The sequence below is a fragment of the Aythya fuligula genome, chromosome 8 (genome assembly GCF_009819795.1).
Source record: "Aythya fuligula isolate bAytFul2 chromosome 8, bAytFul2.pri, whole genome shotgun sequence".
In the NCBI taxonomy this organism is placed as follows: domain Eukaryota; kingdom Metazoa; phylum Chordata; class Aves; order Anseriformes; family Anatidae; genus Aythya; species Aythya fuligula.
Genome location: NC_045566.1, coordinates 15,231,425 through 15,258,078, shown reverse-complemented (window position 1 = coordinate 15,258,078; position 26,654 = coordinate 15,231,425). Strand labels below are relative to the sequence as shown.

General features: G+C 37.4%; 1 protein-coding gene across 3 annotated transcripts in view; it reads left to right on the top strand.

The window, feature by feature from the left end:
* COL24A1 (collagen type XXIV alpha 1 chain) overlaps positions 1-26,654 on the top strand; it is a 136,156-nt gene that overhangs the window by 10,161 nt on the left and 99,341 nt on the right. For 2 of the 3 annotated variants that reach the window (XM_032192066.1, XM_032192068.1), the window contains exons 3-9: positions 1,083-2,368; positions 10,041-10,094; positions 13,132-13,185; positions 16,754-16,807; positions 17,839-17,892; positions 23,769-23,813; positions 25,823-25,876. In XM_032192066.1, the coding sequence (XP_032047957.1) occupies positions 1,083-2,368; positions 10,041-10,094; positions 13,132-13,185; positions 16,754-16,807; positions 17,839-17,892; positions 23,769-23,813; positions 25,823-25,876 (1,601 nt within the window). The remainder of the gene's footprint in view (positions 1-1,082; positions 2,369-10,040; positions 10,095-13,131; positions 13,186-16,753; positions 16,808-17,838; positions 17,893-23,768; positions 23,814-25,822; positions 25,877-26,654) is intronic. The other variant, XM_032192067.1, reaches the window with a different exon arrangement.

The window sequence follows — 26,654 nt, the reverse complement described above, 5'->3', positions numbered from 1 at the left end:
GCAAAGATATGCTTTCCCTGTACCTCTGGCTGGGCTGGCTTCCCGCCAGGATAATCTTGGCACGCCTGCACATCTCTAACATGGCTAGAAACACTACAAGGTGAATAATTAATTTTCAAGATGCACGGTGCATTCAGGTTGATGCTTTTGGTTCCAATTTATAAACCACTCTCAAGGAAGTCTCAGGCTCTTTTCATAATTTACTACTGAAACTAAGCCAACATCTGTCTGTCCTTAAAGTTTGCAATGAATACATTCAATAAACAGAAGAAGGGAAGGCTGGGAAAGGAAACCTTTTTTCCACTAAAATATTGAACATCCGTTTGTTTCGGTTGCTCTTTTCTCTTAAGATAGCAGTACATCCTTAGCTTCTGTTGATTACTCCCAGTTTTTGTTATGCCATTTGGTAGCTTTGTTTACTTAATATAAGAACAAATTATGCAGTAAAAAAAAAATAATAATTAAAAAACATTCTCAGCTAAACACTGTGGGTAGTGCCAGTCTCTTCCCAGTTAGGCTTATGACATCAGTGCGACTGTTAAATAATGCTAGTCAGTTTTAAAACAGGGTCTTCATATTCATCTTGACGGAAGAAGGTGTCTAGGCACACCAGCTCCAGTGTGTCTGTATCTAATTTAGTCAGTATCTAATTTAGGCAATAGCAAATTAATTCACTCATCCTTGACCATTTATTTCTCCTTTTGGAGGAAAGTGGCTTTAATTTTTTACTTGAAATCGGAATGGAGAGAACCATTCTGAATTGCCTCAGACAGCTGGTGTGGGACAGCACTGGGGATTTTTCAGTTTCATAAGTGAATTACTCTCCAGTGGGCATTACATGAGTGTTTTCTTTTCTTTTAGTTACATTTTGTTCATCAGGAAAGCTGGCTTTAATTGTATTTGTCTGATTTATATGGAAATTTGTTGTACATTACTTCAGGGATTTGGAGGCCTTGCTGCATGCAGTATTTATGTTTTAGGAAGCACAGATTTGTTAAGATGCTGTGTGTACATTTGTTTACATGGATCTGAATTTGAGTTTGCAAACAAAATCAACAACTTGCTTTTATTTCTTTTTACAGCAGTAGATGTTCTTCATCAGCTAGGCCTCGTGAGCAGTGTTCAACAGTCTTCAGAGACAACAGTGCCCTCAGCATCGCCATTACCTCAGGGGGTTCGTCTGACTGTAGCAGGAGTTGTACTGACTGGTGATGCACATATTGAGTCCCCCATCGCTCAAGTCATACCAGCAAATCTAGGGCATCGTTTCACCGTATTGGTTGGGTTGTACTCTTACAGAGTAAATAATGCTTTTCTTTTCAGTATTAGGAACAAGAACAGGCTGCAGTTTGGTGTCCAGTTGCTACCGAGAAAAGTAGTGGTGTTCACTGGAGGGAAGCAGTCCATATACTTTGAATACAGTGTTCATAATGAACAATGGCATTCATTTGCCATTGACATTAGAGACAAGACTGTCTCAATATTTGCTGAGTGTGGAAAGAAGTACTATAGCAAGGAAATACATTCTGAAGTGGAGATGTTCGTTTTGGATGGTTTATTTACCCTGGGAAGGATGAACTCTCACTCTGTCAGCTTTGAAGGAGTTATATGCCAGCTAGATATTATTCCTTCTGCAGAAGCCTCTGCAAACTATTGTAAATATGTGAAACAGCAGTGTCGCCAGGCTGAAACATATCGATCTCAGTTAGGAGCTCCACATGTGTCAGATGGGCTGGATGTTTTTTTAAAGAAAAATATGGGTGAGAAAAAACAGTCAGAAGATGTACCTGCTTACAGAAGGAAAGGAGCATCAAACATTCCTGTTACTAATGTTGCTCGGATTCACTCTCTACCAGAGTACTTGGAATCACAAAATGTCTCAGCAGAGGCCAAACCTGTGCTGGAAGCATGGCCAGAAACAGAACTCCAGGAGGAGGCCAGTCTGCCCCTTCATCAGCAGAAACCAAGCATAAGAAGAGGCATTACTGAAAAACCCATGGGTTCATATCAAAATACTTCACATAATGCCATAGAAGATGCAGGCAGACAAAGTGAGCCTTCTCTGATCTCCCCTGTAAAACAGAGTAAAATTAAAAGCGATGGAATGGACAAAGAACGACAGCATGTAGGTGAACCAACCAAAAAGCAGCAAGTCTTCAACACAACCCTGTACAGTTTGACTGCTGGCCTATCTCTGGATAATCAACTCAGTCTAGCATCAAATGGACCTTCTTCCCCTAATAAGTCTTATCACATGGAAAACAATTATGAAATTGATGTTGATAATTATGCTTATGGCTATGAAGATCGTGACAAAATATTTGAAATGGGAAGTATCAGAGGTTCAAAGGGGGAAACTGGACCTCCTGTAAGTTAACTTTACTACACTCTTTATTGTAATGAAGCAACATACCTTTAAAAGAGGCTTTAAAATAAGTTTTGCAAAGCATGCCATGCTGTGAGTGCTATTTCTCCCAACTGTACTGTACAAATGTTTGTCTGCAGTAAGTGTGTCTCACATGTATTTTGCCCTAAGTGTTGTATATTTTTATTGACTGGCAGATTACATAGGCATTCGCTTCTGGTGAAGTGATAGGCAAGCCAGGCTTTTTTAAAATTTGGAATGCAGCCAGATGTTTGTAACTGCCAACTATGGAGACAGCTCACTTAATAAAATTACAGGATAAATTCATACTGTACACAGACATAGACACTGATCCATGAAAAGAACAGCCAAGCTGTTTGGAATAATGACATGGTTTTCTCAGTTGAGCAATCCTATTAGCATTTGTAATGGCAGAAGCAGACAAGTTACAGAATCTAGATCAGTAAAACCATTCCTAACCCACAGTTGCAGGATCATGAAAGCTGGGTGCAAAATAATGTTTAAACTCTTACATTACTCTGGGGCTTTTCTTCAATTAGTGGGTAAGCCACCTCTGAAATGATTCGAATGCACAGTAGTGCTTTTAATAGCACTAATTTGTCCTTCCTTCTGTGTGCGTGAAAGCCATGTATTTTTTAATACATAAAAGTGGGAACAATGTATATGATGCTACAGGCAAGTTTAACAGCAGTTTATGTTTAGTCTGGGAAATATAGTAGTTACTGCAGAAGTCTTTGTTTAAATTTTTTTAAACTATAACATGGGGAAGGTAGTTCTACTTGCTCTTCTCTTCTGTGTGTTTATGTGAATATTACTGGAAAGCAATTTGGTAGATGTCAAGCAGTCCTTAATATACACTTTAATGTGTCCATAAACTTATTGCAAGTATATTTTCAGCACTGAAAAATATTTTGTGTAGTCAGCAGCTGACAACTTATTTAAAAAATCAATTTTTACTCTAACCAGAATCCTGATGCCAAGAGAGGTTGTTACACAATTGAGAAATGCATTAACAAGTAATTCATGCTGGTTGAGGGGTGCTCTTGCTTAATTTCTTCTGAATGTGATGTCAGTCTATCAATGTCTCTCTTACAGATGGGACGCAGAAGTTTCTCGTCTACAAGCAGACCTTGCATTTGGCATAGTCTGTTGCAGTGAATATTGTGTGTTTCTGCTGAAATGTTTTGCTGGATCAGCATTTAATGTGCCCAAGGTCTTAAAAGTGATCTGTTGCAGAGCCAGGAACTAGGTCTAGACCGCTGTGGGCACAAGCTCAGCTGAAAGGGCCAGCAGCAGCCACCGAGCAAAGCTGAAGCATTGTGTTGTGAAAGTGAGGAAAGCCCTCTGTATGGCTTTTCCACAGAAGATTTCTGTAATGTGCTTGGTGCAGCTTGTGTGGCACAGCGCCTGTCACTGTCCTTAGACTTGCAGAGGTGCTTTTGGTTTCCTTTCTCAGCCTAGTACACCCATGGAGAGAAGACAGTGATAATCCAGGTTTTATCTGCATGGCTCTAACCCTTTAATACATAGGTACCCACAGAGTCTTATCAGTGAAGATCATAAAAAAGCAAGTGAGGAACTTGCAGAGTTTCCTTGCAGGGGAAGAAAAAAGTTCTGATGAGGCATGAAACCCCCTTTCTTCTTCTTTCATTATGTTGTGGTTGGTTTGAACCTTCTTTCAAGATTTCAATGCAAAAATAATGTTCGTTCTATTAGAGTTGACAGGCAAGAACTAGCTTTTGTGGTTCTTAAACTCTTCAGCTTCATGTTAGCTTTTAATCATCTACCAGAACTGATTCTTGCCTTGTATAATTAGACCCCTTGTGTTCCATGATCCCACAGCTGTGGAATTCACCCATCGCTACAAAGCAGGGCTCCAGAATTCAGGCTTTCGTTCATGGATAACATATGGAAAAGGGCATCTAATTCTTCAAAAGTACTATGACTGATTAAAATCCTAGCAATTGCAATGACCAAAATCCCCCCAAAAAATATGATGCAAAATTAAAGTGAAACAGTGTGGTCTCCTGAACCACTAGTTTAGAGGGAAAGCTGCTCCATTCATCTGCTGAGCCACTCCTTTTTGTATTGCACGTGGTATTGGCAATGTATGAAGGTTAAAAAAAGAGATAAAAAATATGTTTTAACTGTTTAACTTTCCAACTGATACTCTTAATTGCACAGTGCTAAGGCTGTTTATATCATGTATATATTGTGTTGCATGATATATAGTTCCATATGGCTAGAAGGAAGGGTTAGTAAGAGCTGAAGAGCCAAGTTCAGTTACTTGCTGTCAGGTAACTGCATCAGCCTGCCTAGCTGCACAGGATTTGACTTCCCCTGAGAAACGAGCTAGGAATTATTTTTCTTTGTTGGAAAAGCTTTCTGGGTTATGAAGACACTCCTCTGGCAGGAGAAGTGATAGGAGACAAAATGCGGTGTTTCTTGGGCTATCTGGTTGGTAAGGAAAAGTAGTCTGGAGATACTGCCAGGAGGAACTGGAAATGCAGTCCCTGCATTAGGAAGAATTGAGTCCTGGACGAGTTCCTCTTATTGCAGACAAGAGGTGTGAGGGAGAACCCTTGAAGAGGGCAGAAGTTTAGACATCCTAAATAATCCTAACTGTGGTGCTAAATAAAAAAGCAGTAAGAATAGTGTCATCCGAGATTTCACTCAGTATATTTATCAGTTGAACAAAATTGCTTGCTGCAGCTCTCCCTAGCACCAGGGGATGTACTGGGCAGTTAATTACCTTCACATATCTTAGCTTTGCAGGTAATGCTCACAGTTCCCTGCCCAGGCTGGGAAATCTGCTAATTCAGTTAAAAAGTTAAGCTACTGTTTTATTTTTCTTACTAGAAAAAAAAAATAAAAATTATCCTAATTATTTAAACATTTCTTTTACTTCACCTGAAGCTGATACATTTTTCCTATCTTCTTCACAGCAATCGTGAGAAGCTTTAATCCGTAACCCAAAGCCATGTATATTCCTCTGATGTTAATGACATTGCTTTGGTTGCTGTAGCATTCTTTGCAGAGAAAGCCTTCAACAGCTGTACTGAAAGGAGGTTAATCCTACACAAGTGACTGCCTGCTCTAGGGCATTGGGGAAGAGCAATGTGTTTTGTGTATCACTTCTAATGAAATTCAAATGAAGCAAGAGGAAAAAAATAGGTGGATGTTCATGTTTGGTAGAATCCTGATTGCTCAAAAATTAATGCTTAAAAAAGGTAGAGAGAGCATGCTAGATATAGGTAGAAGAATTTTGAGTGACAGAATCTGAATTCTAGATGGCCCAAAACTGATGGGGTGACATTTAGTGCATCATCACATTATTAGTGCAATATGACAGAAATCAGAAGTACAAACAGATGATGGGGGACTGATTGGTTAGGCAGTCAGATGAGGGTATTAGGGTGGTGTTACAGTACAACTAGAGAATGCATCAAGCATTACAGTGATAACCTGTATTCGTTACTAGGAGTGATGAGCTTTGGAGACTGGCTATTTTTCTACTGGTTTGAGTATGCAAAGGCCACAGTTGAGAGAATTGCCCTCAGTTTCCATGTGCTGAGCTCTGTCTTTAAATAAATTTAAAAAACAAAAACATACCAACAGCCATTTGACAGGCTGGAAGAACTGCACATGCATCCATAGAAAGGCTGGATTGAATATCCTAGGAAATCTGCACACTCAGTACAACACTCATTGAGGACCTTTCAAAAGGTAGTGGAAATTACTGGAAGTGTGGGATCTACTCTTATTTTTCTCACGATGAAGTCACAACTAGAGCTTCTCCCCTCAATTAGATCAATTAAATGCTCGCAATTCATAAGGATGATAACTCCTAGCGTCTTTCTTAAAGAAGCTGCATCTGTTTTGTGCAAGCTGATGCTATTAAAGCAGCGGATTTAAAGTTTGCATCTGTAATGTTTACCAAAGTAGTAATTTTTTGTTGGTAGTTAAAATGTCAAGTACAAAAACGTTAACACTTTTAATTGCTTCAAGTTTGTTTAATTACTACTGTTGCCAGCAGTTGGAGGAGAAACTATTAAAACGAATGACTAATTCCTTGGTTTAAGAGAGACTGACTCACTTGAAGAAGTTGTCTTCAGGAGCTTAAGTGGATGCCTGAGAGATGCCTCTCTACTGTATTCATAAATTGCTTCCTAGCTACTATTAAAAGTCATGCTGACTTGAAGTTTGCTGTTGCTTAAACAAGTTGAAGAAGTGTATGGGGTGTAATAGCTTCTCACAATTAGTTGCAATAACATTTCCAGGAAGACTGGTGTGTGGTGTGCTAAGTCTGCTCTCAGCTGAGAGGTTGCGTAAGTTGAGGAGTCTGAGCCACTGTGGGTTAAGGAGTAAGAAAGATGCTGTGGTCAAGGAGAGTCCTTGCTAATGCTTTAATCAATCACCTGGGAGGGGCAATAATGTTTCCTTAAAATGTGTTGCATCTATATAGCAAGGTAATGTTTTGAGAAGTGTTTAACTATAGTTCTATGACTGTTGTTTCCCAAAAAGTTAAAATATCCTTTAGCAGGATGGAAGATCAAGGCACAAATCAATGGGATGCCTTTTGTAGGACTACCCTTTGTAGAATAAGGTCATTAAGACATTTCCCACTGCATATTTTCTAAGCAGTAATGTTTTGCAGATGCATTCAGCAAGCTGGTTTGTTAGTCCTTGTGCACAGGTATAAAGGCTTTCTGTAGAGAAAATGGTCTTGGAGAAAAAAAAAAAAAAAAAGATGACATCTTAAGGATGAAGAATTGCAAGAAGACTCAAGTATTTGTTCAGTTGTTCAATTAACTGTTAATTATTGTTAACCAGAGACTTCAAAGTCAACAACAGTTGACCTTGTTTTAGAAAGCCTGAGGAATGCATTATTCACTCTTGGCTCTATAGTTCAAATTATTTTGCTATTTCTAGGGTTTGCTGAGAGCTTGATTGTGAGAACAGAATGTGTTTTCCTACTGTGTAGCAAAAAGTTTCTCCTCCATTAGTTTTGCTTCATTTTTGTGTTTTTAGATGAAGAGAGGTAATTATTCATGAATTAGTGTAATCACAAAGCATTTTTTTGCAAAGAAAGCAGAATCTATTAAAAAAGATATATCAAGAAAGGAATTGAGTAAGGAAAAACATTCCTGCTGTCCTCATTCAGTAAATCAGCAGCAAAGACAAGAGATAGCAATAAGTATGCATTCATGTTTCTGCGAGGAAAAAGGTGGAATGGATTATTATTTTTTTTTTATGGAAATGTAGAGTGTCTGAAATAGGCGTTGAGAAGAACTTCTTACCACAAAAGATTGTATGCTAGTTAAAACTATTTTTACTTAATGAAAAATGTGGTATATTTCCTTTTGTAGCCAGAGGATAATTTTCTAAACAAAGCATATATCTCAACTTACAATTTGAGAGGAAAGATCAGAAGGCGTTATTCCAGCTGTGGCAGGGTGGGAACTCCCTGTGCTGTCTGAGGTGTGTTTTTGGAACTCTCCTGACAAGAATGCCAGGTGAAGAGCTTGCTGCGAGGTTTTTACTCTTAAACCCTATGAGGATCTTTTAACTGAAGAAAAGCATAAAGATACTAGTGAGTGTTTATGCAATCAGGGTGAATAGTGAATACCCTTAGCTAAAAATATGATGTTAGAGTTTGACTTTATGACCATGACTTGTTTCCTGGGACAGTAACAGATCTAAATTACGTGGAGATGGAAGCACAACCTGTATGTGGTTTGTGTCTGCATAACATTATGCAGGATGGGCATACATACGTTCCCTACCTGCACTACAGGTAGGATGAATATTGCATTGAACAACATTCAGAGTCTTGCTCTGTTGTAGTATCTCCTCGTGCAGAGCAAGACTTGCGTTGCTGTTTAGAGGTGCACGTGTGGGCTAGGGCTGCGGCAGGGCTGCCTCTCTGCATTGTCCCTGCCTACCACTAAGCTTTCTTTAAACAGCTATCACGTTTATGACAGTAACTTTGGGGAAATGCTACCAGTACAGCTCTTGAAGTGTCTTCTGGGTTGTATAAGTCATTATTTGCGCTGTGGGTGCCAACTGAACTTTCTGGCAGGTGGAGCCCAGTGACGATTGCCAGTGCTCAGCACTTCAGAGAGTCAAGGCATCTGGTCTTACTGCCCAAGCTGATGCCCAATTTCCCTGAGACTTTCATTGGCCATAATTGCCAGCCTGGGGGGAAAAAAAAAAAAAAAAAAGCGTATAATTTGTTTACAGGAGAATCCACGTTTGTTGCAAGGACTAGCTCCAAAACCAGATGTTTCCCAATTCTGATGGTTTTGGGGCAGTCAGCAAGGTTCCAGGATTCAGCTAGACATATATTAATACAAGACTTAGTTTTTCCAATTTAAAATTTCCACTGTTTTCTTAGACCATTTAATTAATAGGAGATATTAGAGTGGCTCTAGCAGATTTTTTGTGAGTAAATGTAGTGGGATCTTACTGAGTCCAGAACACTGAAACTGTCCTCTACAGTGAAAGATTGTATCACTTGAATTTTGTACAGTTAAAAAAAAAAAAAGTCTCTGAAGATTACTATGATTAATTGGAAAGGAAAATATTTTTTGTTGCTGTTCTTCCTCAGAATAAGATTTATTTTTCCAGAACTGTGCAGAGAAGTCCATATTTTGGCTAAATGAAGGTAATTGGCTTAGTATTTCCTAAAGCCTATAATCGGCACTCTCTTCTCTGCCAGTGATGTTCTTTCCAAGGTAAAAGAAATGTCACTTCCCTAAAACTTTAGGTTTTTAAAAAATACAGTTTTGCCTTAATTAAGTAATTTATTTGTTGTTAATAAAACCTCAAAGGGTTTATTTTATAAATATACACACTTTTTTATGAAAAACATGCTGGCTTTTCTTTTCAAAGCCTGCAAATTGGCCATTTCATTTCAGTCACCATGCTTGCCCTTTTGATTTTCTCTGGTATGCCTGCCAGCTTTCAGCAGTGTTGTCTGGGGGTGGGCAGGATGATATTCAAAGGGTTTCACCTAGGCTTTCAGGTGAGAAGATGCAGAATCTGCAGAACACAGGAGCATGAGGAAGTCTGGGTGATTTATATAATTTATATACATATATATAAGCAAGTTATATTATTTATATACAAGTGAAACTAAGGATGAACGCATTGCCAGTTATCCGTATCCCAAGCTTGTTATCGGGGAACTTAGACAATCATTTGTCCGTGTTTGTTTCTTTTTTTCATGTCTGTCTTTTCTGTGCAGTGGTTATCTCGTTTTTCATGATTACTTATCTGACTTTTATAAAATATTTGGCATGCCAGTGTATTTATTAAAAAGGCTTAATTATCCTTTGTTCTTTGTTTTGAAATACATTGAACATGTTTCTAGCTCTTGAGATTAGCTCTCCTTCCTTTGTAAATTTTGCTTAAGCATATTTGTATTAATCTAGATTGTCTCCAATTCCTCAGGCATAAAATAATTTCTAAACATGATCTGATATTGAGCAAGGCTAAAAACACACGTGCTTGCACTTTGGGAATCAGTTTTCAAGTAGAGAGGCTTCTACTACCAGAAAGTCATCAACAAGAAGAATTGGTCTGATTCAGACTTGTGGTACTGTCCTTGTGCTGAATTTTAGCCTTAATTGTTTTGATTTTCTGTCACCAGGGTCCCCCAGGTCCTCCAGGCTTACCTGGTCCATCAGGAAAGAGGGGTCCTCGGGTGAGTAAACAGCTGTGTTCTTGTGTGGGTCTGCACAGGCCAATGATAATTAAACTCGAGTTGGAGTTCACATCTTTTGGTTTTATTTAAAAGCTTATTCATATACCTGTTGATTATGAAAGTATGTAATTCTAGTAGATAGGTTAAAATAAGGCAAATTAATCAACTTTTTCTTCTGCCATGACCCTTCAGCATAGTTAATTCTGTGTATGGGTGTGTACATGGGGCATTGTTAACACCTGCACCTAGCCTTTGTTGCTTGCAGTACTAACTTTTTGTTTTTCCATGTTGCTTCCATTTGCTGCTTTGCAGGCTAAGATCACGTTCGTTTGTTTTTGGAATGAGAGGGAGTGAGCAATGTGTATCACTGCCACAGAGGAGCAGATGGCTGATACAAAATTAACCACTGCAAGACTGAAAAATAATTCCCAGTAATCTGTTTTGGACTCTTGTGTTACAATAGCTTGATAAAAGGCGTGATAGGCATTTGTTATGTAGAAGATTTAGGGTCATGGTATTTGGGGATGTAAGCGGTTATGCTGTAGCACCCTAAGCTAGCCGAATGGAAAGTAGGAAGTAAGGGAGCAGTTTATATGAAAATCCTAGCCAATGTGTGGGAGTAGTGTTGAGTCAGTCTTTGGAGCATATTTAAACAAGCTGTCACTCAAAGTGTTGAATGTCCTGTACGTTGCTGGCTTTCAAAACTTGATGTGGCTGGGTAGGAAAGTGCACTGGTTGAGGGGGCAGAAGTCTGAATGAGTGCTTTAGAGCAGCTGGAGGTAAGAGAGTGGATAAGACACACTTAAAAGTATAAAATGAAAACAATTTCTTCAAATACATATCTTTTTGACTTAATTTCTTGTGTTCTTTTTTCAAATTATCCTGCTACATAAGAGCTGACAGTACCTATATCTCAGATTTTTAAATTGCCAAACAGTATTGCTTATGAGGCCATTCCTGCCTTGGAGGCAGGATCCAACATACCCAAGTCAACCCTCACAAGTTGAAGTTGCTTTTGTTTTGGAGGTTGCCTGTGTGTCTAAAGCCATGTCTGCTGGTGAGATCTCTCTCCTGCTCTGTTCTTATTGCTGCAAGTCCTCTAACGTGTAGAGGACTTATGAGCATAGCGCTCTACTGTGCAAGTTTTTTGGATTAGTTATTGAGTAGGGCATCCTTTCTGATGTAAGGAGACACCATTTATGGTAAGGTACCTGGAGAAGTAAGGAAATGGCCAAGGTGATTATTTACCAGCAATTCTGCCACAGAGTTTAAAATAGATATTCATATGGGCCAAGAAAGACTGGAAAAGTATTTGAGCAAAGGAGTTTTTTTTTTTTTTTGAAATGTCAGTGCTCTTTACTTTGCCTAATGCTGATAAATTCAAGCAAGTACAGCTAGTGAAAAGACATGGTACGTCAGAGTAGTTTGAGCCAAAAAGCATGTAAAACCCTGTTGATGCAAAGTTCATCTCCACATGTACAAGTCTGCCCTGTGACTTTGTATTCCATTGCGTGAACTGCCATTTGTGATCTGAAAATGTGACTCGAGGTGTCAAAGGAAAGCAGCAGAGTGCAGAGCTGCATTGCCTGGGCCTTCTGCAAGGTTTCTTGGGTCCGTGTCCAAGCCTGATATTGACAGAAGTTCACAAGGGTTGAAGACTTTGGGCAGTATACCAATGTCTGATTAATGGTCAGAGATTGCCATTAAAAACAGATCTTGATTTCTGTGTTTCTGTGGTGAAGTCCACATCTGACACTGAAGGTTTTTGTTTTTGCGTGCGTTTGTTTTTTGGCCTGTTCCAAGTTCTTTCAAGAATGAACTTCCAGTGACTTCAGAATTAATCAACAATGAGATCAACTCCCCCTAATGCCTCCCATTCCACCAGGATACCTTTGCACCTCTGTGGTGCAGCACATCTTCAGTTGTGCTCCAACTTGCAAGTGACTCTTGCAAGCAGCAAAAGCTAGGAGCCACTTCAGTGCTCGAGCTCCATTGGCACTTTCTATTTGTTTCCTTTCTCCTAAATCCCTGAGAGAGCCTCCAATGTTGCCAGCATTCAAGCTAATCCCACGTGCTGTTTGAGAGATTAGTATTTCTATGGAGTTTTGTCAACATTGTCATTAGTAAGACAGAGTGCTTAAGAGATACAGCTTTCAGTGTTACTGCAAGGTATAATTGCTAAATTCAGAGTCATATGAAGAAAAAAAATAAATGCTGAGTTTATCTCCTTTAAGAATACTAAGACTATGAGAGAGATGAAACAGATTCTTATTCTTTTGTTATTTGTTGAATTGTTTGGGTGAATTTTGGCCTTAGTAAATTCAGTGAAAGTTTCACTGCTGACTTACCAGAGATAGATTTTCACCAGTTTGGTCCTCCAGTTTTATTGGAAAAATAGCTGCTGACAGCCATTGCAAAAATAGTTTCCCTAATGCGCAGTTTGTCGTGGACTGAGGATTACTCAGTGTATTGCGGGAATGGACGCTTATCCTGGATGGTGTTTTAACTAGATATAGATAGTCCTGGTTAGACATTCTGTTCCTGGAATGGTTTTAGTTAAATTATTTTGGCAACAAACCCATTTTCTACATTAGCTGTGGGAGAATCAGACGGGTTTCTGTCTGTGATGATTTATTTAGAGGAGATGGAATGCTCCTGTTTGAGTTATCCCTTAAATCAGTGAGAACTACTACAATTCCTTCTTTTTGCAGTTTATAAGCTGGGTGCCTGTGAATGTGTTTTCTGCTTTAATTCAATGCTTCCAAGTTTTGCAGCTGCAGAGCAACTTTGCAGTGACTGCATGCCAAATACCTGTTCAGATTTGGGAAGATGATAAAAGAAAGAAAAAAGAGATTTAAAAGAAGGGGGGGAGTACTTAATTTTTAGGAAGATGTGCACATTTCTTGAGAATCCCTTGAACGTCCCAAACAGTGCTTCTAAAAGCAACAATTATACAGTAAAATGATTCACAAAACTTTTCACAGTTGTTCAGTGATGTGCTGAATAATTCCACTCCCTTTTTTGTTTGTTTTTACAGGGTATTCCAGGACCACATGGTAATCCAGGTTTGCCAGGATTGCCGGGTCCAAAGGTGAGTTAGTTTATCTATGTTGCCATGTAAATACGTGAGCTTCTTAATGACTTTTTGGAAGTCATAGCACTGGTTCCTTTAATTGAAGCAATTGGCCTTCTTTGGTTTACAGATGGAGACTATTACTATAAACAATTTTTAATTAAATATAATCAATCAAAATCAAAACAAAATAGAAGTTTATTTGGGGAATAAAAAACTATGTGCAGAATGGTGATTCGGAAACTATTACCCATGCAAGTAGTCTGTGCTTCCCAAAAGAGTTTCTGTAAATTAGCTCAGCCTCTTCAATAAGCTGGAATTTATGGAGAATAAACATCTAATTGCTGTAATCTTTTTGTCTTGATTGAAAAGAACAAGGGGGGAAAAAAGACTGAGTCATTCTCTATAAATTCCTTTTTTTTGTGTCAGTACCCAACCTTCCATATTTAAATACTCTGCTATTTCAAACATTATCACTTGATTAATATAGTAATTTTCTCTAGATGTGTGGATGTGATATTTAAAACTGAAGAAAAAATATGAGACCTGGAAGCTCAAATAAAAACCCTTCAAACCTGTGTAACATAAGGCCCTTTAAACAGTTTTGACAGATTTGTGCAACTGCAGAATGCCTTCAACTCATATTTAGTTTGAATGATTTGATAGATAAGTTAGGAAAAAAGAACAGCAACCATGATTTGTTTTAGTGCGATTCCTTGTGGCAGGAATCTGACCTGTCATGACAGGTGTTAGAAACTACTTGAGGACATAAAAAGAAATTTAATAAAGCTTTCAGTGATAAACACTGTAAAAAGAAGCAACTCTATTTATGTCTTTTTGTTACTGTCTAGTTTTATAGGAACAGTTAAGCTCAGATTCATAGTTTATTATACAGCAAGCATAAATATTGTGACAATTGAGTACATTGTTAGGAAAATAGTTGTAACCAATTACTTGGAGGTTTTGTTTGATAATGGATTTTCCCACCCCACTGAGTTATAATCCTGATCAGTCATGTAGCCATCTCCAGGAATTTAAAAACAGAAGGAATTGTGTGGATATGCACATATCTATACACACACACACAGATGCAGATATATAGGTATGTATACACACACATTTCATTAGGTGGTTAGCATTCGTCTTAATCTGTTGGACTATAAATTACCCTTTCAGTACAAGTACCTTCTGAAATAGCTTTATTTGAAAAGAAACTAACCAGGTGCTCACCAAGAATTGACTGTGAAGATCCAGTTGACCTATACTGACTATGGAAGCTGAAATGAACACTTTTGTTTGGTCTTAACACATAACAGATGAGTTGCAATAATTTTCTGGCAGTAACTTCATGCAGAATTGTATTTTACCTTTAAGATGCATGCATTTTCCCTTCTATGTTGAAACATCCCTTATGCAGTTGTTTGAAGCATGGAACAACATTAGCTAATATCCTTCTCAGTGTTTCTACTGATCCTTTCAGATGAAGAGCCAGATTCCACCCTGAACATATGCTTAGCAGTTCTTACCGATAGCTAAGTGTCCTCAGCATTCAATTTCTGATAAACAGTTGATTGAGGGTGTTAAAGTCATTTTAAAATACTTAAGAAACTTAACTATGCTTCCGGCTCTCAGGAAAAAGAGTTAGGTCAAGAAAATCAAGTTTGTGGATTTTGGCGCTGTTCTAAGTACACTGATGTTACATGGATTAAATAATGAGGTGCTTTATTTATCCTTGCATCTTGACATTTAAAAGCTTATTCATATACCTGTTGATTATGAAAGTATGTAATTCTAGTAGATAGGTTAAAATAAGGCAAATTAATCAACTTTTTCTTCTGCCATGACCCTTCAGCATAGTTAATTCTGTGTATGGGTGTGTACATGGGGCATTGTTAACACCTGCACCTAGCCTTTGTTGCTTGCAGTACTAACTTTTTGTTTTTCCATGTTGCTTCCATTTGCTGCTTTGCAGGCTAAGATCACGTTCGTTTGTTTTTGGAATGAGAGTCATATGTTCATCCAAATTTGAAAATGATGCATAACAATGGCTGGTTTGCTTTTTAAATTAAAAGCAATGAGGAATTATGTCTATAGAGGAAAGGAAAGGCTGTGAGTTTAGTTGTCAGAAGGCTTGTGTTTTTTTTATTTGTTTGTTTGTTTGGGGGGAGCTGGGTTGTTTGTTTTGATTTATTTTTTTGTGTGTGTATTTTCTTTTTGGTGGTGGTGACCTGACAAATTGACAGTAAAGATTTATTTTTAAAGATTTCTAGGCTTTATTTTTAGTATTCAACAAGTTCGGTTTCTCCAATGGCTTCACATACAAATCTTAACTGTGGTGGGATAATTCTTGATCTGCAGTAATGAAAGCAAGATGAGTATCAGGCCCAGTAGCATTTCATGTACATAAAATTTAAATATAAAGTTCAAATATGTAGATTTTTAACTATTTTACAGGTCTTAACTGGCAGACTGTCAGGAAGCCTCACACTGCTCGTTTTGTACATCCCTATGAGAGGAGTGTTGGCTAGCTAGAGATATCCAGCCATGGCTGGCAGGTCTTGTACCTTGTCCCCAGGATGGCCTAAACTGTTCCTTTCAAAGGGTCTGGCACCAAGGTTGTGGAATAGCAGTGATCAGTGTGGCAGAGTTCTTCCCTGCTCTGTGGCCTAGTTTTAGATGCAGGCAGTAATTTCTGCCCAGGAATGATGAACAGCTAGGAAATGATTTGTAAATGAACAGAGGCCTTCCACCATGGTGTCAGCTCTGTCCTTCCAGAATGTCTGCACTGGGTAGAGTAGGTGGTGAGTGTGAGGAAGACCCAGACGAGTTTAAATCAGCACAGTAATATAGAGTGGTAATCTTGCATTGTACTGGGGAATATATGGTGTCCTGAGGTGGTGGGTCCTGAGGAAACATTTCAGTCCAGGTGACTACTGTAATCCTGTTTAGCGGGACTGCTTCACATGTGCCTTTTTAAAGGGTTTGTGCAGAAGTATATTAACCTTATGGACAAGCTAATGGAAATACCTGTGAGAATAATAATGGTTGCTGAAAGCATGTGTTCCTTTAAAGCAACCTTTAACTCGGAGAAGAACACTGACGCAATTAAGGAAAGATAAGCATTTAAAGTAAATGAACAGATTTAAACAGGCCTACTCTGGATTAAAGGATTTTAAAATACAGTTTCACAGAAATTGAAATAACAGCATGCTCTACTGGTATCCATTTACTGTTTGATAAATAAGGCTTTACAGGCAAAACCAAGAACAGGTCATATATTCAGTTATAATTGTGAATACAGACACACTGACATCTGTATTGCTAGACAAGTTGCAAATAAAAGCTTTGTAATAAATGTTGTTGTGACATGAAATTTCAAAAATACAAATCTCCTTTCAGTGTGAATTACCATAATTTGTCATCATGCTTTACAGTTTTTTTCCAAAACTTTTTCAGTGATAATAAATACAGTTTATATATACATTCCCACTTCTCTCACTGTAACAGTGGAAAACATTTGTTTCCACATACATAATTAAAAAATCTTTTCCCTGATAATATTAAAGAGCTTATTTCTCTGTGATAGGGCCCTAAAGGAGACCCAGGATTCTCCCCAGGACCTGCAAAACGTGGGGAAAAGGTAACATCTTAATTTTATATATATATATGTGTGTGTGTGTGTGTGTGTGTGTGTGTGTTTTATCTGTTGCATTTTTTTGTGGAAGTATTGAGTATAAATATTTAGAATGATTCTTCATCGAAATGTGTTTGAAAGCTTGTGGCTTACTCATTTTTAGATTACAAATCATCTGATTACATATGAAACCTTAAAACCAATGATAATGCTAAAATCTAATGGCATATTTACATTTTAATGTGTTAGACTAGTTCTTAGAGTGACTTGTGTTTGTGAAAAACTTTATTAGGAGCATTTGCTGTTAGTTCAGTTGCGGAATATTTGTTCTAAGTATAAAACAGGTAGGAGTCCAGGACTTATCTATAACAAAGTAAACATTAACAAATAACTCTTACTTACTAGCTGCTGATGTGAATGTAAAATAGTATTTCTTTGTTAATGTGTAAATTTTTGTTGAATCCTAACATTCACAAATACATATTTTCAATGTTAAAGAAATGCTGAGCAAAATTCAGAAACCGGTAAGAAATTTAACTGCTGCTTTTGTAGAAATAGCAACATTATTTTAAGTTAGCGAGCTTGTACTTTTGGCAATCTAACCAGTGTTATGAGCTATATATGGCCACTTGAAACTCAAAGTATATTCTGTGGCAGGAGCCCAACCTGTCACAGATATATTATTGAACAGTTTAAAGCTCACCCATGTGTAAGTATCAGCTACACCTAGTTGTATGTAAAATGCCTCCATAATCCAAAAATATCAGATGGATAGGTATTTTTCTAGTTCTCTTTCTTTTAGATTCTTGATTTTTCACCCAAGTCAAATTTCTTCAGCCCAAGTACCAGTTGGTAGCACCTGGGAAAAGTGTAGCCTATTCATTTTTTTTCCTCTAAGCAAAAAAAATCCATGCCTAATAAAATATTTACTTCTTCATACCAAATGTCCAAGAATGCAAAGATATGAAGTCCTATATATCGATAGCCCTAGGTTATGTTCCAATGAAACAGTGATTCTGGATATTCTTCTTGTACAGGGTGATCCAGGCCCAATAGGCTTTCAAGGCCCACCTGGGATCAAAGGCCAGAAGGTAAGTTCCTGTTTCCTTTTTCACACAGGCTTCCCTGCCTCAAATGCACAGTCATCAGAAGTACATCTTGTGGTTAAGGGAACGGAAAGTGAATGAGCTTTATGTCTGCTGTTGGTACTGTTAAATGTATGAGATTCCAGGGCTATCAGTGCAAAATTTCTGTAAAAATTAAACAGATTATGGCAGGCATGGCATGCCCCTACTTAAACAGAATGGGAGTGTGGGTGTGCCTGCAAGATACAGCCATTTGAAAATTGATCGTGTTCAATTTTCAGTAAATCTTTTCATTTTGTTTATTGTGTACTTCATAATATAGCAAAAGTTCTTTGGGATATAAAGATCTTTCATTGAATAGTAGTTCTGGTGTTCAATCTTTCAGTGCTGCATTGTTTACTACTTTCCCAAGAGTGTGCCAGAACTGCTAAAAAAAAAAAAAAAAAAAAAGAAGCCAGGTCAAATAAGTTCCAGTTTTGGGTGCTATATAACGGCGATGCTCTTTCGGTATGAGAAACGTCAGGTGCTACACACTGCATTTAAGAAATACATCAAAATTATGGCAGGCCTACATATACAGGAAAGCACAAGACAAACAAGGAGACTTGGGGAGGGAAATTGAAGGATATTAATACAGGAAATGAGACAACCTTAAGAAAATGAGCACAGAAGTGTGAGCGAGTGGATATAGTTTATGTGGAAAGAGATTATCTGACATGTAGGCTGCTCTGTATTGTCAGTATTGTTAATAAAATGGCACAGTAGCAAAAATAAAGGTTGGAGGGAAAGTAGTGTTAAAATGCTGTCTTTTAAGAAGACAATTTTGTTTTGCAATTGTAATAAAAAAGATGGAGAAGAGATACCACAGTAAAATTTTGCAGTAGTAGCTCTAAAAGCAGTTGTAATGTGTTCCTCAAAAAAATTGAATGAACTGTTAGAAAGATAGGCCCTGGAATTCGCAGTCTTTCTTTGACATATGAAGAAGGAATAACGATTAAAGGCTTGCCTGTTATTGATTTAAAGAAAAAATGTTATTGCAACAAAACTCATTGTGTTACATTTTAAAACATCTTCATTCAGTGTTGTCTTGATCTTAGTGTAAGACAATTATTTAAAATATATGTAAATAATCATTCACTTCTAGAATTCACCAAAACAGTGAAAATGTGACTAGAAAAGGAAGCTATCATTGATGAGCATCATGAGGTGTGAGTGTGGAAAATTGTGTTTTCCAAACACATGTGGTCCACAGTTCTGTGAACTGAAAAAATGTATCGCTGTAACAAAAGTTTGCAGCCCTTCTGTTGGGAGCTAACCTACATGTTCATAGCTTTTGTTACTCACTGAACTTGGGCCACCTTGAGATTCCCCATGTATTGTTCTTTCTCATTTTATCAGGCTTATGCTTTTACTTAGAAAACAAAGTAGTTTTTGTTTTAAAGGTTTTTAGATGGGAAGCTGTCACTTCTTCTGCATTATAGGACTAACATTTGGGAGCAAGGAAATGAAAATCTCATGGCCGTCATGCTTTCTTCCTGCCACAAGAATTCACTCCTTATCTGAGGCTTAGAGACTCAGTGGAGAATTGTGATCACTTGATCACTGGAAACTTTACTCTCTGTTACCATGTTGTACACATCAGACACTAATTAGAACCACTTTTAAGTTAACTTCTGCCTGACCTATGTTGCAAGAACACCAGATTTTGAATGCACTACCTGCATTCAGGTAAGGAAAGCCTGTAAACGTTAAAAAGTATTTCATGCTTGCCTTTTTTTAATGACAAGCTCACAATTCATTGTTTTAAATAATTGATCTTTATCACTTTTTAATAGCACATTTACCAGTTTGTAACTATCAGACTAGTCCTTTTGTTGTTTGCTTATTGTGATCTTTGAAATAATTTTCAAAGGAATGTAAGCACAAATAGCTGTGAAATAAACCAGATACAAGAATAAACTGCAGGAAAAAAAAAAAAAAAAAGCACTTCAATTTTTGTTTTGTAGCCCAGTACTACTGGGTAATTGCCATAGTACTGAATAAATAACAGATTTCTGATATTCTTTGTCTTCCACTTAAAAAGGAAGATAAGCAAGTCTTATATGAATTAATGGTGTCACAAATTCTGTTTGATATTTGGCAGATGGCTTTTGTTAACAGTTTCTAAACCATGAGATATTTGATAGCAAATAAGCCTACAGTTCTTAATGGATATTCTTTTAGTAGTGTAATACAAATCTATGCTAGTTTCATGAAAGTTACATTTTTTCGTTGATTTTTGTCATTGTTTTTCTGTTTTTCTTTGGAGAGCTGAGGTTTGGGTACACTGCAATGCCTGCTGCCCTCCGCTGGGCATTAGCACACATGCTCTAGGCTGTCGCTGACTGTGGCTGAAATTGTGTTCAAGTTTTCTAATCAGAATTTCCCTGCTTCTGGACTTTGTCCCTTGTTATTCAGTGCTTATACAAAAACATGTTTTGGAAATTTGAGACCAACGTCCATATTATTATTATTATTATTTTATCTGAATGACTTCTGAGAAGCCATATGATCTTGTTTCCTTTTTTTTTTCTTTCTCCTGAATATCTGAATTTAGTAAATCATATTAGGAAAGGTTCTTGGAAAGATTCTTTTTACAAAAGAAAAAAAAATTTCAGTGCAGTACAATAGCACAAGTAAACTACTGTTTTGTATTATAACTATAAAATGATGTGTCTCTTTTGATAAAGCTGAATACACGGAGGGTGTTTTTTTTGTGAGACATTAAAACAAAAGTATGTTAATAATCAGGACTGTGGAAACAGATTATTCTGATGGACCTTTTTCATTACACTCCATGTGTTGGAGTATGTATCCTTGTGGCTACATATAAAATATGACATTTATTTTGCCTCTAACACGCAGTATAAAAAGCCAAGCTTTGCTCAGTTCATGGTAGTTTTTTTGTTTGTTTTTCCCCTGGATATTGTTCCAAATTTGTTCTAGCATAAGAATAGAAAATTGCATGTTTATGAAGTGTTTAAAGGCTGTATTTTCAGGCATCTTTTGAAACAGAAGTGATGGCTGGAAATTCAGAATAAGGTTGAGGAGAACGCTGTTTCTAGAGCAGTTGCACATATTTCTTATCTGGAGTTTTCTTTGATCAGCACTTAAAAACCTTTCATTATAGCAGTGCAGAGACTTCACCAGGGTGGAAGCCCCCTCGTTCTTTCCTCCTCCCAAAAAGAGCCGACTTGACCTCTAAAGACAGACAAGTCGCCTCTGACAGCGTACTGGGGAATAGGTTTGTCAGAAAGGACGGTGCTCATGTTTACAGAATTCACTCGGTATGGGTTCTGCTGCACTGGGCATATGGTAGACAGACACTTAAGCTCTCCGTGAAGGCTTCTCTGATTGCTGTTAGCTGGTGGTAAGGATCATTCTGTAATATAGATAGAAATATTCTTGCAAATTGCGGTGTTCTAGTAATGTGCTTGAAGTCTGTATTGCTGTAATTCAGAGCTTCAAACCTTTCACTTCCACGTTGATCTTTTAAATCGAAGTGTTGATCTGTGTTAGGATTTGGGAGGTATTTTGTTTTCTGAACCAATACATGTGAACTTGCATTCGTCTTGTTCGTTTTCATCTTAGCTCAGAGCAAACTGGGACTTGCTTATACGGGCATGCTTAAGAATATGAACCTGGACTAATGAACAATCTAGAATTTTTAAATACTTGCTTTAGTGTTGTTTAGTTTCATTCCCAACTAGCATTGAGTTGAAAATGAATTAGGACTGTGTTAAGTTTAGATAAGAGAATAGACATATTACGCTAAAACAGAAGTTCATAACGGCATTTTTCCTGTTGCAGAAGGTGGTGTTCTGTAGAAACATGCACATGGTAATTAGGGCTTCTTCATCTCACAGTTCCCTTGTGTGCCGCCTTTTGAGATTGTCCATGCAGCTGTCACTCAGCTAAACTGACCCACTTTAAAACTAAATTATGACAAACTTCTCTTCTAGTCTTTGCATGTATGACAGCACTTGCTTTCCTTTTTCCCTTGCACAGAAATAATAAACTGCTGAGAGTTCTTCTAACAACACCTATTTTAGTTGATCATAGGGAGGGTGTAAACTTCTAAAATGGGCAAAACTCACGAAATATAGAGGGGACTGGAACCATAATAAATGTAATGGATTTTGAAGCACAGTTTGAAATCTGAAGATCTGTTACTGGGTTATGCAGGCATTTTTAATTCTGCTTTAGCAATTTAATCATTTTTTTTCTTTAAGCATGCATTAATATAGTAAATTAGAATATTTTGCATTAACTGGTTTATCCAAGATCAGATTAATTGGTTTACCCTGTATCTCTCTTACAGTTTGTGTTGTTTTTATTTTTTCATTTCCCTACAACAGCAATGCAGAGCGGCTTTCTTAGATACAAGATAGCATATGTAAGTTAGACTTACGTTATGGGAGAGGATTGAAACCAGAATAGATTATAGTTTCTCAAAATGACAATGTCCTGTGTGTGATTAACAAAATGAAAGGACACACCTGCTGTGTTGGGTTTTGAGAAAATGAAGCCTTTGGGCCGCTTAATGAGTACATCTCTTCTGGACCAAGATTCTTCAAGCAATCCTATAATAGTAAAACTGCTTAGCAGATGTCATTATCTTCTTTTACCTAAAATTATCACTAAGGAAAGTCATTCTGTCCTTTAATTTTGTATATGATAATTAATTCCATGCAGCGGTACTCTTTTTGTCCTGCAGAAACTTATCCAAAATGGGGGGATACCTAGTTTTCTGAAATTGTTTCAGAATTCCTTATTACAGCGGGTCTGTCATGTTACCCCCAATCTCTACTAATAAGCAACACCATACCCCAAGGCAGCCAGATGTTCCACATCAGCCAAGGCACTCCTGCTCCTCAGTCAATGGGTTTGAAGCCAATTTTGTGATAGATTTCTATATGTAATGAGGATTGTTTTGGTCTTATCCCAAAGCTGAAGTTTGAAAGAAGCTTGTGTATTCCTGGTACCTCTGCAAGGGATGTGGAGACCAGACGCTTGGCTTCTGCATCAATCGCGCAACTGTTACGGTCTCATTTTGGTCAGCTTGTTTGGATATGTTTGGGACAGTGTAAAGACATCCAAGAAGGTTTCCTTTTCAAGTGTACTGAGGCTGATAGCAGGTTCCAGGTGTATTTTTAATTCTTTTTCTTCTTTTCTTTTTTTTTTTTTTTATATCTTTAATACCTAAAATGTGGTTGAAATGGTTGAAGTACAGAGAGTAAAGTTGGACGGTTTCATGATTCCAGCACCACAGGAAAGACTTCTGAGATGAGGAACAGGCTACTCTCTCCATTGATATGAACTCCATAGTATAATAAGAGCTGGAATTTGTTATAAGTTAAATTTTAAAAAGTATTGTGTCCTGGAAGGTCTGTCTTCCTTAAGGTGTCCTAGAACAGTCTGGGTTGACTCCAGATACCTATCCACCTTTCTGCTGTGTGCAGAGAGGGCATTATGACAAGGATTTGGAGCAAAGTAATAAACTGGACCAAATCCAGTTCTGCAGTTTCAGCAATCAGAGGGGAAGGCATCCTATATACTCCTTTGTTTTAAAAAAGCACAAGTCTGGAACTGTCTTTAAGTATGCTGATATCCTGAAATTATCTACACTGCCGTGAAGATTTTTTACTCCTTTTCTTGAAGTTGGCTTCCATGAGAGCTGCTAAATATAAACCACACTAATGCTGCAGGCAAACAAGTTTGGATTTCTTTTTTTTTTTTTTTTTTTTTTTTTTTTTTTTTCCATAAAGGGAGATTGGAGTGAGAAGAAAAAGTCTCTTTTGTGTTTAATTACATTTATTACATGTCTGTTTCTCTACCTGCAGGGTCAGAAGGGTTACCTAGGACTGCAAGGGCCACGGGGTGAGCAGGTAAGTGGTGAAAACATGGTAGACTCTACTCTTCAGATGAAAACTTGAGAATAGCAGAATGCACAATCAAATATAAGACTTCACTGCAGTCAATCAGTGTAAATTACTGACTGGTTAAGGAAATACTTGATAGTTCTTGACCAAGAATCAGATTACGTAGAGTGGTGAAAAAATGATCTAGATGAAGTAGAAAAGACTAGTTTGTTTTTCTTCAACTGCCGCGCTGGCTTGGCAGGGGCTGGTATAAAATTCTTGTTAGAGGCACAGTTCAGATTCTCTCAAAACCTGTAATGTAATGCTTCTAATGCCTTTTTTTCTTTAGTCTCTTAACATGTGGAAAGTGAAGTGGTTATACTGTGTATTCTTCTCACTTCTATGTCAGTTCAAGAAACAACCTTTTGGAGACATCCAATTGACGAATGCATCATGTTAGCATTAACAAAGCACCTAACAAAAGGATACGTGGAAACATGAGTGCCCTTTTGGACAATGCTGAAAGTGAAATGATGATGATAATAGATGATAGCAGAAGGGAGATAAAAACTCAGGAACATCATCCATAACTTAAATTATTTTTAGCCACCTTCTGCCATCTTTGCTGAATGAGTGGTGATTTTTATTAGGCCCAAAGGTGTTTTTCTGTGATAACTGTGAGTTAACCTTGAGGTTAACGGAACCTCACTGTAAAAAGTTTCCTTGATTAATGTTTAGAAAGTACTCTGACTTCTCTTTTAAGAGAGCACTTTAGAGGACAGTGTTTTAATTTACAAGTAGTTCTTACTGCTGGTATTTTCAGATCTGTCTGGAGGAGGAGATGAGTTAGACCAATTACTTGTCATCTGTAGCACCTATCCATGTCTGTAGTTTTTAGAAGCTTATATAGCAAAGACAGATATTCCTCTGCATTTTTCAATTGTTGAATTCCTTGAACAGCTAGTAACCAAAGCAGAATTTTAAAAGAGAAGTTGTAAATAAAATGATTCTACTGCTTTTTGAGCTTTTTTCATGCACACGTGTTGTTTTTTTTTGAGTTCCATTTGAGCTGAAGTAGGAGAGCACAGATGCCAGTTCCACAGCATAACATCTGTCAGAAGATGAATCACTACTAGTTGAAATTAAGTGACAGAATTGCTTCAGTGACAGCTCACTGAAACGAAATAAACAGCAACCCCTTTTTGCCTCTGCACTTTTGAATTCTCCATTCTGTGGCTGCTGTTTCACCATAAATCAGCTGTGAATGGTTGAGGAAGTTCTGATCTATAGCTATAGTAACGCTGACATATGATGGTGAGTGGAAGGGTCAGGCTGGGAGACAGTGCAGTTTATGGACTTGGCTTTTATAAAATAAAGTGAACTGAACAGACGTAGGTGGAGCTTCCCATGTCTTGGTGATAGCACCATAGCATATGGCACCATTTCAGAAAAGCAGAGATTTCTGAAAACAGGAGGTTGTTCAGATTTTAAGTAGTAAAACAGAAACATGATTGACTTTTAGATTTGATTGCGAGGAAGGAGGTGGAGAGAAGCTCAATGCATTCATGACTAATCCAGTGCTATATTGACCTGATTCTGGAGAATGCAAAGAAATTTGACTTTGTAAGGACAGAAGAATTCTATTTTAATGAAACACTTAACATATTTGTTCAAATATAGCTAAGACCAGTGCAGTTACTTTGCTATAAGGATCTGTCTCCTGAGCCCTACTCAACTACTTTCATAAGTTGTTTCTGTGTTTTTACTGTGGAAGTAGTAGACTTTTGTATTTCACAAAGTCTTACACTACTCTTACAAGACTTTAAGGATATGCATCTGATGGAATTACTTATATATGACAAGTAAGTTTTGGGTAGTTGCTGTGTAACTTTTTCAAAAAGCAATTTTTCGGTGAGCTTAAGCTGTTTCATATGACTAAGTCTTAAAAGAAAAATGATAAAACAATTGAACTGTAAACCTGACATTAAGCTTGTTTGCTGTTTCTGTATCTTTTTTTCTTTTTTTCTTCTGTTTAGGGAAGTCCAGGCCTGGCTGGCAGTACTGGGGCAGTGGGTTATCCTGGCAGGCAGGTGCAGTAACTATTAACTAATGTCTTGGTAGTTGTTTTTTTTCTTGTTTGTTCTTTTCAAGAGTATCATATCTAACTCTTCTGGAATTAAGAGTATAAATGTATTGATCTATATCCCATAATCTGTTCTTGAAACAAATCTGTTTCACAAATAATGCCTTTAGGTAATGTTGAATCTTGTGGCCTTTTAAACTCGGATGGCCTCAATACGTAATGCTGTACCTTTCTGATGCACAAAAATCATGTTACTGTAGTACTGAATGTCTAAGCACTGTATATTCCTGCGTAAATCTCTTGTAGATCTGTGTTTTTTAACTGTATTTCAAGTTTAGAAGCAATAGGAAACGGCTTATTGCAGTATAGTTCCTAATGTTTTGCCCCAGTGTATTTGCTTCACTGCTGAAACTATTTCTTCAGCCTTTTAGAGAAACATAAAGTTTTTTCCACTCAGATAATTGAGAAAGAGAACCAACAAAACCAGAAAACAGCTTTCTATAAACACAAGCACTTATATGAAAAAATAAACCAGTATTTATGTAAGCTAACAGATACCTCAGTCCAGTAACATGAATAAGATGTAAAATTGAAATATTCATTGTTTTCCCTATATAAAAATGTGAGCCAAATTCAACTATTGACTTGGTGTTTTTATGTCTGCTTGAAGAGTGATTTTGCCCAATACTTTAGCATTTTATTGGGTTAGGTTTGTAATGGTTATATATTTAAAAATTCCATTACAATATTTTATATTGTAATGAATGGTAACGTGTTTGTGTTGA